This window comes from Myotis myotis, unplaced genomic scaffold (genome assembly GCF_014108235.1).
Source record: "Myotis myotis isolate mMyoMyo1 unplaced genomic scaffold, mMyoMyo1.p scaffold_m19_p_3, whole genome shotgun sequence".
Taxonomy (NCBI): Eukaryota; Metazoa; Chordata; class Mammalia; order Chiroptera; family Vespertilionidae; genus Myotis; species Myotis myotis.
In genome coordinates, this window is record NW_023416335.1 from 47,810,078 (window position 1) to 47,822,749 (window position 12,672).

The window sequence follows — 12,672 nt, forward strand, 5'->3', positions numbered from 1 at the left end:
ATCTGATGTACTTAAAATTATGCAATGTATTATTACATTTTTATTGTGATAGTAAATAGAAAATGAGAAAATCCAATCGTTTCATATTTGCATTAAATCAATTCTCTATGAAATGTATGTCTTGATTGTCAAAAGCTTTTTAAGAAGAAATAATTTAAGTCATTCTTAAACTTAAGGGTAAATATTATTCTTTTAAAATATGGGCACGAAAGCTATTCATTAAAAAATTGTTACTGATTTTTAGAAATAAAGGAAGAGGGAGAGAGAGAAACATCAATATGAGGATGAAGCATTGATCTGTTGCCTCCTGCATGCCCCCTACCAGGAATCAAGCCCATCACCTGGACATGTACCCTGACCAGGAATCCAACTGGCAACCTTTTGGTTCATGGGAGGACACTCAACCAACTGAGCCACACTGGCCAGGGCCAATAGCTATTCATTTTATAGTACTGGTACAATTACCATGAAAAATATTTGACCTGTGTTTGTAAGTCAAATGGTCTGCTATAAATAGAGGAAGAATATCGTATTATATTATTGTCACAGTCAAATACACTGCATAACATTATTTTCTTTATCCCAACCTTACCCATAGAAAGTAACTTAATTGTAAAAAATTAAATACAGCCCTGGCTGGTTGCTCAGTGGTTAGAGTATGGGCCTGTGGACCAAAGGTTTGCAGGTTCAATTCCCAGTCAAGGGCACATACCTTGGTTGCAGGTTCCCTAGCCCCAGTACTGGCATGGGCAGGAGACAACCAATCAATGTGTCTCTCTCAGATAGATCTTTCTCTCTCTCTTCCCCCCTCCTTTCTCCCTTCTACTCTCTCTAAAACTCAGTGAAAAACATATTCTCCCCTCCAGTGAGAATATATATATATATATATATGTATATATATGTGTACATATATATATTTAATATATGTATATATATAACACTAGGTGAAAACTAAGTATGAAATGTTCTCTTTGATAATTTGTATATTATGTATGCCACATACATGCAACATATAATGAGGGAAATATAATATTTTTAGAAAGGTATTAAATTAAATTAATGATAAAATGCACAGTTGCCAAATGTAATATTAATTACATAAGGTTCCTGTAAATATAGAATGGTAATTATTTTTATGCACATGACTAATGGCAATCCAACTACTTTGATTTTATTGTCATATATTTGTATTTGAAAAAATGTAGAGAACTTAAAAGGTTTTGAGGAACATTATCCATAAGTTAAATAGTTAATTTAACAATAGTTTAATTACCACTTTCACAACATTTTATTCCTTAAATGTTCTTTTGTTCTAGCATTTAAATTGGTTCTTTTATTATTTTTAGTTCTTTCTCAGTATAAAATTTATTCTTAAAATTATACCAAATATTTTGCCACCCCTGAAAATATTTTAATTTGGAGGCACCTGAAAAGTACAAATGGATAGTTCCAAAAAAAATTAGAAACCTATTTGTGGTCTGCTTTATTTTCCTTAAATTGGAGTTGTGTGACTTTGGAAACAATCTATTGAGCTCTTGAACTTAAGTAGCCAGTTTTTGGCATTTCAAACAAGGACTGAACTATTCTCACTCTTTCCCTTGACCTACTGAAAAATAATGAAGAGAGAGCATAAGAAGAGGGAAGGAGGAAGGAAAGGGGGAGATCTTAAAAAAAAAAAAAGGAAGAAAGAAAAGAGGAAGTAAAAATGTTAGATTATGGAAATAAAATTACATATATTTAATGTGAATAATTTGTTAACAACATAACTTAGTAACAAGACTAGAAATAAAGATGTAGGGCAAGAAACTGGTATATTAGATTAAGGTCTTAAAGTCTAACTTTTTCTGTATTATGTGTGTATGCTTTCATTATCCAATAGTTTAATTTTCCTAATTGCTATTGAGGAAACAGTAGTGGGACTGACTTGGATATCCAGGACATTCACCAAAATTTTCCACCTCACATAGTTAAAGGTGATACTCTTCCTAAAAAAAAGATGTGTTCCAAGTATGATATTTATGCTAAAGTTGATTAACTCATAACTTCAATCAAGTTTGGCTATAAATGATTTTGACTATTAGCATACAAATTATCCACATTTACATAGAATACATTTATTTTCTCTGAAATAATTTAAGTATTTACACTATAATCATTCATAGATAAAAATAAGATTTTATGATATCTACCTAGAAATATATCTGTATGAGATTACACAACATATAAAATAGAACAAGCACAAAAAATAAGCTTAGTTTGCATCCAAATTTTAATTGATGCCTAAAACATTACATATGTTGTTCTCCCAAATTCTATGAAGTCAGTGTATGTAGGGACCATTACTCCAATCATATACGACTGATATGCCCAATTTGTTCAGTGAACATTCTCAAAAAACAAAAATCAAATATTCAAAACCACACAACTTATGTTCTATTGTTTATGTTACTGTATTGACAGGAAATCATGTAAAGAAGAAAAATAATTAATTTTTAATTTTATCCTAGTTTCATGATTGTACATTTTTAAAAAAATTCAAGTATATTAGGGAAATTATGTTTACTTTATCTTCTTAATACATTTGGTAAATATAATAAATCATATAATTATTTTTGAGATTTAAAATAATGTTGGGCACCTTATGAGCAATAGAGGTATAAATAAACTAGCTAAAAAGAGGGTATGTGACAAGGTTATACACTATAGTGCTAGTTTGAAATATTATTTTGTAAATCTTTGAAATGCATCACAGAATTTTTTTGGAAGTTACATCTTTAATTTCATGTAATTCTTATTTCCTATTTTATGCATTAATTGAGAAAAAAACACCTAGTTACATGGAGGTTTCCACTTTGCATTTTATAATTTATACAACCCCTCCATATCTACATATAATATTGAGGAAGTGATTTTAACATTTTTAACAGAAAAATAACTCCCATAATGAAGATAAATTAATTACAGCCCCAACTGTGAAAGCAAATGCAGCTGCTTATTTTTCTTTTTTAATCCTGAATTTAATATGGAGGAGGTAGATGAAAAGTAAGATACATTTTTAATATTTCGTGATATCACATGGCATCATTAATCTTGTTACTTTCCCTTTGAAAAGAATTTGGAAGGGAAAATGTTGCACAGAATGGGAATAGTTTACTTCACTTGCTATATGTATATCCTCAGGAAAACTATTATCACCTGTTCAACCTGAATTCAAGCAGTTACTGTCAATTTACTCATGGGTGAATGCTGCCTCTTTGTGGCAGAATGCCATGGAAAGTGTTCTTTAAATATAAAGTTCATGAACAGTCCTTGATGTTGTACACATTTCAGGTGAGATTATGGGAAGACCCACCAATAGCAATGAAACACAAAGCTCTTTAGGTTTCAGGTTAATTCAAACATTTACTACCCTTAAATATGGATCTCAGTTCACTGGCAAACCTTACTCAGAGGTGGACGGCTTATCCCTGCCAACAGTATGAACATTTAGGACATGGATAAACTTGAGATAAAGTATCCTTCATAATTGTTGAAGGTAATTTTATGCAGGTAAAATTATGAAACTATGGAAACCTGTAGACTAAATACGTAATATTGACATGACAAAAACACACAATATTGGAAGAAAAATGAATATGCAATATATTACTTACCATGCTCCATGTATTAGATGAATACTTCAATAAGGAAAAGAAGTATACAGTTAAAATTTCATTAATAAACACATTAAATGACACACTTAGAAAAACATAATTCTGTGAACCACCATAGGTGTAATAACATCTATATATTTTTAAATTTGATAGTTTTTTTGTCCTAAATTGTTAATAATGGAGATTCAGTCACTCACACAGCTAGTTCTTTTGCACTTTAAGTAATCATTACTTCAATTCCTCATATTTGACATAGTTATCAAGTGTTTATTCAGAAACTATTTAAAAAATTACATGTGCTGGGATACATATAAGACTGTAACAACAATAGCCCCATCTTACAGAGATCCTGTTTGTGGTTATCATCATTGCTTGCTGCCCAGAGGGATAAAGACATTGTATAGGGATTTGTACAGTCCATCATTTGGTCTTCTGAGGTGCTAGAACACGTGGATCTGTACAAATGCAACGGTGTTTGGTTAAACAATCAAAAATCGGCTACAATAGTAGTCAAATCAATACATCATTTTGGTTGACTGATAAAAAATACTTTGAAATCTTCTCTAATAAAACCCAAAACTTGCACCTGATTCTCACCCAAATGGCCCAATTAATTGCCCTAATATTTTAATATATATTGGGGTACAATCAGTTTTTTTTTCAAATTACAGATCCAATTGGGTGGGTTGCACTGGCTTTAAAATTTTGTCATTAAGTTCTCCATATTTTGAGTGGTTTAAAATGCCTTCCTGATATCACTTCAAAATTTGGAAATGCAGCTTCTAACATAGTGCGACACCTCTGTGGAAATCATAGGCTAAATAGTGAAGGAAAGAGAAATGCTAAATGTGCATATAAAAATAGGTGCTACAATAAAATATTTGTATATTTCATCAATAAGTTATTTTGACTAATCAATTATGGATCATATAGCTCTGTAATTTTAATGATTTGTCCACATCTATGGTGATCCTTTCGAGATCACAACACTTTTGTTTTTAATTCAAATGTCCAGAATGCATACAAACACATCCTTTTAAAAGAAAGAAAAGGAATGAGAGAGGAGGGAGCAAGGAAGCAGAGAGAGGGAGGGGGAGGAGAAAGAGGAAAAGAAGAGAATGAACTTTCTATTAAAGTTGGGGTGTGCTAATCTCTCCACAAAAGCCATATAGACCCACCCGCGGCTTAAAGGGGAAGAAGGGGAGGGGAGAAGGGAGCAAAAGAGAAAGAGTAGAATCTATGCGCTGTCATCTTCCACCATTCTTAGCACTTCCAACCACTAGAAAAATGACTGCTATCTTTCAAAAGTCACCCGTGCATCAACTTGCCTTCCAAAAACCCCTACTCCTCTCCTCCCCGACACGCCAGAGAAAGGGATGTGCCCTGTTTACACAAACGCTTCCCCACGTGTAAAATTAAAAGGAAATTGCACACCCTTTCAGTATCTTCCGCCGAAGCTAAGAATCTCGTGCCAAGGCACTTCACTCTAAACGTTGAAACAACATAATTAATCAAATATGTTCACCGTGTGTATCGGCTTGCTTGTTTGTTTTAAACGCAAAAGCTCCAAGGGAGTTTCTTTGCTTTTAGAACTGGCTAAATGTGGTTTGTTTTTCCAGCACTTCGAGGTAGTCCGGCTCAACGTTTAGTTTTGCTTTTAACTCCAGATACTCGTTCCGGTTGGGTTCTACAAAGACAGCACTGGGGGGGCTGTAGAGCACCGGTTCCCGCAGCCGGCTGTCCCCGGCCCCCGGGTGCAAATACTGGTGGGGGCGTCTCAGGTCATAGTTGGGGGAGAAAGTGTAGGCAGCGGGGCTGCACGGGAATTTGGGATATTCCGGGAGGCTGCTGCCGGCGGGGGCGGTGGAGCAGTGCTTGTCTGGTTCTAAAATGCCCCGGTAAAAGCGGTCGGCGTCCTGCACCGGGGACAACAGGTCCTCCCGGGGCTCGATGGTGCTGACGCTGTAGGCCGGGCTCCGCAAGTGGTGGCTTTCCCGCCTCTCCTCCTCCGCCGGCTGCAGCTGCAGCTGCGGCGGGGGCTGCGGCTGGGGCGGCGGCGGAGGCGGCGGCGGCTGCTGCTGCTGCTGCTGCTGCTGCAGGTGGTGGTTGCCGCTGTAGGTGACCTTGAGCTCGTGCAGGTCTTTGTAATCCTCCACGGAGTTGCCCTCTCGGGAGCGGTAGATGGGGTTTTTGCACATGTGGCCCAGGGGATGGGGGATGTACTCGTACACGTGGCCCGCGGGCGTCTTCACCTTGGGCAGCGAGGGCCCGCGGTGGTGCACGTGCGCGTGGGGGTGGCCGCCGGCCCCTCCGCTGCCGCCGTACACGCTGTACTGCATGTTGAAGGAGCTCACGTCGGAATTGTTGGTGCTGGTGTGGTCGCTCTGGTTCTTCTTCCTGCGCTTCATCACCAGCACAAAGAGCCCCGCGGCCACGAAGACAGACATGATGAAAACCAGCAGCAGGCTGAGGATCAGCACGGACAAGGGCACGGAGGACGCGCCTCCGCCCGCGCCCAAGCCCGCGGGACCCCCGGTGCTGTTCAGCCGCACGGTGGGGGTCACCGCGCTGGTTCTGGAGGGGACCTGGATGGAGGAGGGCGTGGGCGTGGAAACCACCACGTCCGAGTAGTCTGGGCACAGCAGCTCCGACTTAATGGAGCGCATGTCCGTCTCAGCGAAGTTCTTGGGCGCCTTGCAGATGACTTCGTCCACCAAGACGCCCACTTTGAGCTGCTCGACCCACAGCTTCATGCCCACCACGTCGCAGGTGCAATCCCAAGGGTTGTCGTGGAGGTCGATTTGGATGAGTGACTTCAGCTGGTCCAGGACGCCACTCACCGGCAAGGAGGTGAAGTGGTTACTCCTCAGGTTCAGCCTGAGGAGGGTCAGGCTGGAGAAGACGCCCGGGGGCATGGTCTGCAGGAGGTTATTATTGAGAAATAGCAGCTGGAGGTTGGGGACCGGATCAAAGGTCCCAGGCTGAATCTCACGAATGAGATTGTACTGGAGGAAGAGATACTGCAGGCTCTGCAGGCCATAGAACAGCTCTGGGCTCAGCCTCTCGATCCTGTTGCCGTTCAGGTAGAGGCGCCTCAGGTTGGTGAGATCTCCGAAGGCGTGGTCCTGGATCATGGAAATGCGGTTGTTGCCCAAGTGTAGGAGGTCCAGCCCCGTGGCCTCCAGGAAGTCGCTCCTGCGAACCACCGCGATGTAGTTCTCCGTCAGATACATTTTCTTGGGATTGTAGGGCTTGGGCTGCAGCTCTGCGATGCTCTCGATCTTTCGCTCCTGGCAGTTGACATTGAGGCCCAGATCGGAGATTTGCAGGTTGCAGTAGCACTGGGTGGGGCACTCCAAAGGCACGGGAGATTTGGTCTGGTAGGCGATGCTGGGGCCAGAATTGCTGGAGCTCAAGTCTTTGAATGGCTGCCTAGAGGTGGGGCGCACCCTGGGCTTGTTGGGTTGGCGTGTCCCCTTAGGGGTCTTCAAGGGAGGTTTGTAAACAGCAGAGGACGAAGTGGCCACGGAATTCACCGAAGCTGGGGTGGTGTGTAAGTACCCCGTGGTGCTCAAAGGCGTCTGCGGCCTCATCTCGTAGTCTGAAATAAGTTTCCTGGGGCAAAGTTCCTGCTTGGACACTTCGTCCAAGTCCCGCCCATGTAAGCGGAAGGGCGTCTCACAAACCACATCCCCCACCAGGGCCGAGTAGGAGATGCTGTCCAGCCAATCCTTCAGGGAGATCAGCTCACAGGAGCAGTTCCAGGGGTTTTCCTCCAGCTGTAACTCCACAACTTTATCCATGTGCTGCAGCAGCCCCACATAGGGCAGAAGTTTCAGCCGGTTCCCCCGCAGGTCCAAGTGCGTTAAGGGCACAAAACGGAAAAGGTTGTTGGGTAAACTGGACAAGAGATTATCATTGAGGATAAGCACCTGCAACAAATGCAGTTTCCCAAAAGCATTGGGTTCAATGACACTGATGTAATTATAATCGACCTGTAGGTACTCCAGGCTCTCCAAACCAAGGAATATATCATCCCGCAGAAGTTCCAGCTTATTATTGTTCAGATGCAGTCTCCTTAAACCCCTAAGCCCGTGGAAAGCCCCCGTCTCAATGTCCTGGATCACGTTGCTACCCAGATGCAAAATTGAAGCCCCAGTGTAGTTTACAAACTCATTGGGATAGAGACGGTTCAGAAGGTTTCCAGACAACAAGAGGTGGTAGACTGGGAAGCGGGGTGGGCTAATCTCAGAGAGGCTGATGATCCCTCGGTTTTCACAGCTCACAGTTAAAATGCCGTCCTTCTCCTCACAAGGACATGCATTGTCACAGATTTCCCCATAATAATCGATGGTTTCTGCACACGAAAGGACGAGAGATGTTAGAGCAAATGCTAGAGTCTGCAGCATCCAGCTATGCATTTTTCTGTGGAGGTCCTGTTCCAAAGTTACCAGGGGGCAGCAAGGGTGCATTTTACCTCCTGCAAGGGAGAGAGGAGAAAGGAAACAACAGAATATGACAAGAATTTAAGGGATCGCTCAGAGAGTCTCTTTTCCCTGATACTGTTTCTCTGAAATGCAGTAGGAGGGGCTATGAATGACACCCCCTCTCCAACATGGACATTTCCAGACTTTACTAAAATCTGATAATCATTTTGATTTCTATGTTGATTTCATTTCCTAATGAGCACAACAGGAAATGCTGCTCACTACAAGATCAGGGCAGGTTAGATAATGTTCCATTTTTGTGTGCTTCCTATGCCCCCCTCCCTTTTCAAAACCAACCCATAAGGATACATAAAATGGCTGTCAGTTCAGTTTTATGGTTCTAATTTAAGAGGGGAAAAAAAAAAAAAGCGCACCATTTTACAACGTTCCCCACCTCACCTATCCCCAGCCACTCTGCCCTTCTTTCAGAATCTCTTCAGTGAACAGTTCACAGTGAAGCTCTCCCGTTTTCGCAGAAAGGCAGGGAGCCACAAGATGACAAGGTGGGACCTAAAGGATACTTTTCAGAGTCACAAAGGATATAAGACAATGCATCAAAAGGACCCCAAAGAAGCTCTTAAATCTCCAATTGTCTTCAGGGAGCTTCAGGGGAGAAAAAGGAGAGCGTGCTGGCTTTGATGCTGGACTTCGCTACCCAAGCTATTAAGCACATCAGCATCCTAATTGCATGCACGGTGCCACTTAACAGTGCTTCTCAGAGAGCGCCCTGCATCCACTCCTCATTGATCATGTCAGCGACGCTACCAAACCGCATCCCTCAGCCACGGAAATAGTTCCGCACCGTGGATTGCAAAGAGCTCTGCGAAGGCATCCGCAATCCCAGAACACCTTCCCATACCTGGAGTTTAAGGAGGACATTCCAACTGGTTACCCGGAATCAGCTAAAAGTACACCAAGGGCCAGGGCCACCCCCCACCCCCCTTACCTGGGGCTGCACGTCTGATTGCCATGGTATACAAAATTAACCCCATTGATTTAGCAAGATTTGGGCTGAACTACGACAGTGCCAGAAACCCCATTGTGGGAGTTGCTTACTACGTTTAATTGTCAATGCTTTACCCTAGTCCTTCCCCCCACCCCTCCCCTTGGGGAAAGGGCACTTGGGCTGATTAAAGACAAAATAGAAAGGAGGGAAGAACAGCAAGTGACATAGGTCAGTGCTTACATATCCCAGTCTCATTTCCCCAAGGAATCCATCTGATCCCCTCCCCCTAGTCTTTCTTGCTTTCTTTTTGTCCCCTGGCTTAAAGGCTTCCTTCGACTTCCTACTTCGACTCGACAGCAGTACTCACAGGAGAAAGAACATAAATGGAGCGAGTGTGTGAATGTGTGTGAGTGCGTGTTGCGTTGGTGGGAGGGAGGGGAAGCTCGGTGGAAATCCGCTGCCGGGGGAACCAGTGCCTCGCCTTTGGTCACCCTCGCCTTTGCCACGCCACCACCCAAGTCGGGTGTCGAATCGCAACCCAAAACTAGAGCCAAGACATTTCGGAGTCATGGGTTCAAGCACGGAGACCTCGGTTTGGATTCCCGAGCCGGATCCAGCCCATGTTATCCGGAGCCCCCGCATTCACACGCACATGTGAGAGGGCGCCTGCGAATCATTCTCGGGCGGCCACCCAGACGTGCAGGGAAGAACCGGAATCACAGGGCAGAGATACCCGCAAGTACCCCCGACCTCCCAACGCCACCGCGAACACGTCCTGGCTTCAAAGCGGAAAAACACACCCACTAGGAAAGCGAAATGTTTACCTTGAAATTTCGGTTCTCCGCTGGATCAAATCTGCACATCCATTCAGCCCGGCTGCGTCCCCTCCCCCTCCCTCCCCCTCCCTCCCGGTGCTTTCCCGCCCCCATTCGCCTCCCACCCCTTCCGACAGCCCATGGCAAATTGTGTCCAGCCGGTAGGAAACTCGAGCGTCCGCAACTTTAATTCAGTTCTGGTTAGCCAGGGTCGCAGGGCTTCCTCTCACCCCGCTCCCTTCCTCCTCCTGCTCGCCAGCCAAGGAGCCCGACAATTTGAGAAAATAAAAGTTGCATGAGCGGGGAAGGCTGACATTCTGACACGGAAACGCACCTTCGATGTAAATTCGCGGGTGCGCTGCACATTCTCAGCTGATCAGATTTTTTTTTAATTTGGGGGGGGCTGTGTTTGCTTTCCCCCCAAGAATTTAGACCGCGGTTCACCACCCTGCGCATCACCCTTCAGCAGCTCGGAGCCGCGCGGGCTGGTGCCCAGCACCCAGGCCGGCCCCGCCGATCAGGGCACAGCTGTTCCCACAGCGGCCCAGGCACAAGCACCCGGAGTTCCAAGACGCGAGGCTCCCCCTCCCCCACCCCGCCCCAAAGCTAAGGAAGGAGAAGGGGAGGAAGGAGGGGAGGGAGGAGAGGGAGGAAAAAAAGCCACCCCGTCGCCACACACACACACACACACACACACACACACACGAGCCTCTTTTGCAAAGTAAACGGCCGACTTACCCCGTCTCACATCTCCAGGGCCCACTCATTGTAGCCACCCTCTAAAAAAATACCTCTTCGGGGTGTGCGCTGGGTTTCTCCAGCCCAAACGGGGCGAGTTGGCGCCGATCAGAGCCGTGCGCGCGGCTGGAGGAGAGGCGCCCGCACGCCGCCAGCCCGGGGCCGCCGCCGCGGTGGCGACCGCGGTTTTCGGGGCTCCCCGAACGGCTCTCCCGGCCGCTCTCCGCAGTAGTCGGAGCGGGCCGGGGGTGGGGAGGTGGGGGGGTGGGTGGAGGGGGGCGATCGCGAGCAGCGGGCAGGGGAGGGCGGGGGAGGGGGCTGCAGCGGACCGCTGTAGAGGCGCCGCGCGGCAGGGGCGGTGAACAGGGGCCGGGCGGGGCGGGGAGGGAGCCGGGGGAGGAGGGGGGCGCGGAGAAGGCTGCCTGGCCCCGCCGGCACCTTCAACGTGACGGTCAGCCCCGCGCGCCACTCGCACCCGCTCACACTCACGTTCACTCGTGCACTCGCTCCCCATCGCGCCCCAACGCGATCCCGGGGTCCCCCGGATCCCTCCCCGCACACCCCGGGAGGGTACTTACAGTTGCCATCTGCATCGGGGGCAACTTTCTTCCTGCCAGCAGCCGCCGCCGCCGCCGCCCCCTCCGGCCGCCTAGGGCTCCTCGCACCCTCCGGCCAGGGTTCGCGCCGGCCGGCCCTCCCCTCCCCCCTCGGCTCTCCTCCCGAGTGTCTTCACCACATTCCCCCCTGGTCAGTGGCGCACGCTCGGGGACGAGCCGGAGGGAGTGGGGCGCGGGGGTGTGCATGCATCGCCCGCCTTCTTCTTGCAGCGCACGCTGTACATGGTAGTGAGGGGGCGAGTGAAGGTGGCCCCGGCCCTCCGGCGGCTCCCGCGGCGGCTGCGGCTTCCTGCACGGTCCTCGCCCCCGGCGCAGTCCTCCCACCCCCCTGCGTCGAGGCGACCACCGCGCTGGGAAGCCGCCGCCGCTCTCCCCGTGCGGAACCCGCTGCAGCCGCCGCCGCCGCCGCGGTCCCCACTTAGTGTCTGTACGGCTCCCGCATCCTCTTGGCGGTTTCAGCGCCTCCGCTGTGTGCAGGTTATTTTCTATATTTTTTCCTGTCCCTTTCCCAGATGCAGCACACGATCGATCGTCATTATTTGGAACTGTCTATCTCCGACATCCTTTGGGTGGTCTGGTGGGGGGACAGGAGCAGTCGTTGTTCTACGCCTGTGGCGTGTCCCGGCAGCCCGGCGACTCTAAAAAACTCAGAGAAAGTCGCGTCTTCCCTCCCGGGCGCCGAGGCGGTGGCGGCGCGGTCGGCATCGCCGGGGTCTCTGAGGCAGCTGCTCCGGGGCGGGCGCAGGGCCCCGTCCAGGGCGCTTGTTTATTGTCGCGCGGCCGGTGCGAGCCAAGCTGCAGCAGACATGGTGGGCCCTCGGCAAAGCGGGCGCTCCGTGGCCGATAGGTGGCAGCCGAGGGCGGAGGCGTCCCTGGCTGGGCTCGGGCGGCGCAACCGGAGCCCCCCTTGGATGTCACATTTGCAGGAGACAGAGAGGAGTCTTGGACCATGTGCGTAACGCGAACGTGGGACTGTGCAATCCTCGGACTGAAAAAAAGGGAGGAGTGAAAATAACCCCGACAGCGCCAGGCTTGTTGGTGGTCAGTACAGATGGACGCCAGCCCTGTGCCGATCGCCTGCCTTCCCCCTGCCATTTAGAATAACGCAGCCCCTGCTGCTGTCTCATGTACATACTGTAAAGGACCCTGGAAGAGGGAGTGGTTCATCCTAGCTCCAAGCAAGGGCGCTATTTTTTTTTTTTTTTAAGAATTACGTTGTATAGGTATGTCTGGGCGATACAAGGGAATAGCAACTACTTTCAGAGAAAATATTTCTGAACATATTTGGTGTGGGCTAAAAAAGCTGGAAACCCCTAAGTAAATGCAGTATCGATAGAAAGCGAGTTTCTTGAAGAGTCACCTGCTAAACTCCACTAGATTCATCTCTACAGTAAGTATTCCTGGCTCTTTCCATGA

General features: G+C 47.4%; 1 protein-coding gene across 1 annotated transcript; it reads right to left on the minus strand.

Annotated features, from left to right (window-relative positions):
* Positions 1–3,853: 3,853 nt before the first annotated feature.
* SLITRK5 (SLIT and NTRK like family member 5) lies at positions 3,854–12,077 on the minus strand. Its single transcript, XM_036302017.1, has 2 exons — positions 11,218–12,077; positions 3,854–8,133 (listed from the first exon to the last, which is right to left on the minus strand). Exon 2 carries the CDS (start codon positions 8,123–8,125, stop codon positions 5,240–5,242), a length of 2,886 nt encoding a protein of 961 aa, XP_036157910.1. The 5' UTR covers positions 8,126–8,133; positions 11,218–12,077; the 3' UTR covers positions 3,854–5,239.
* Positions 12,078–12,672: the final 595 nt, after the last annotated feature.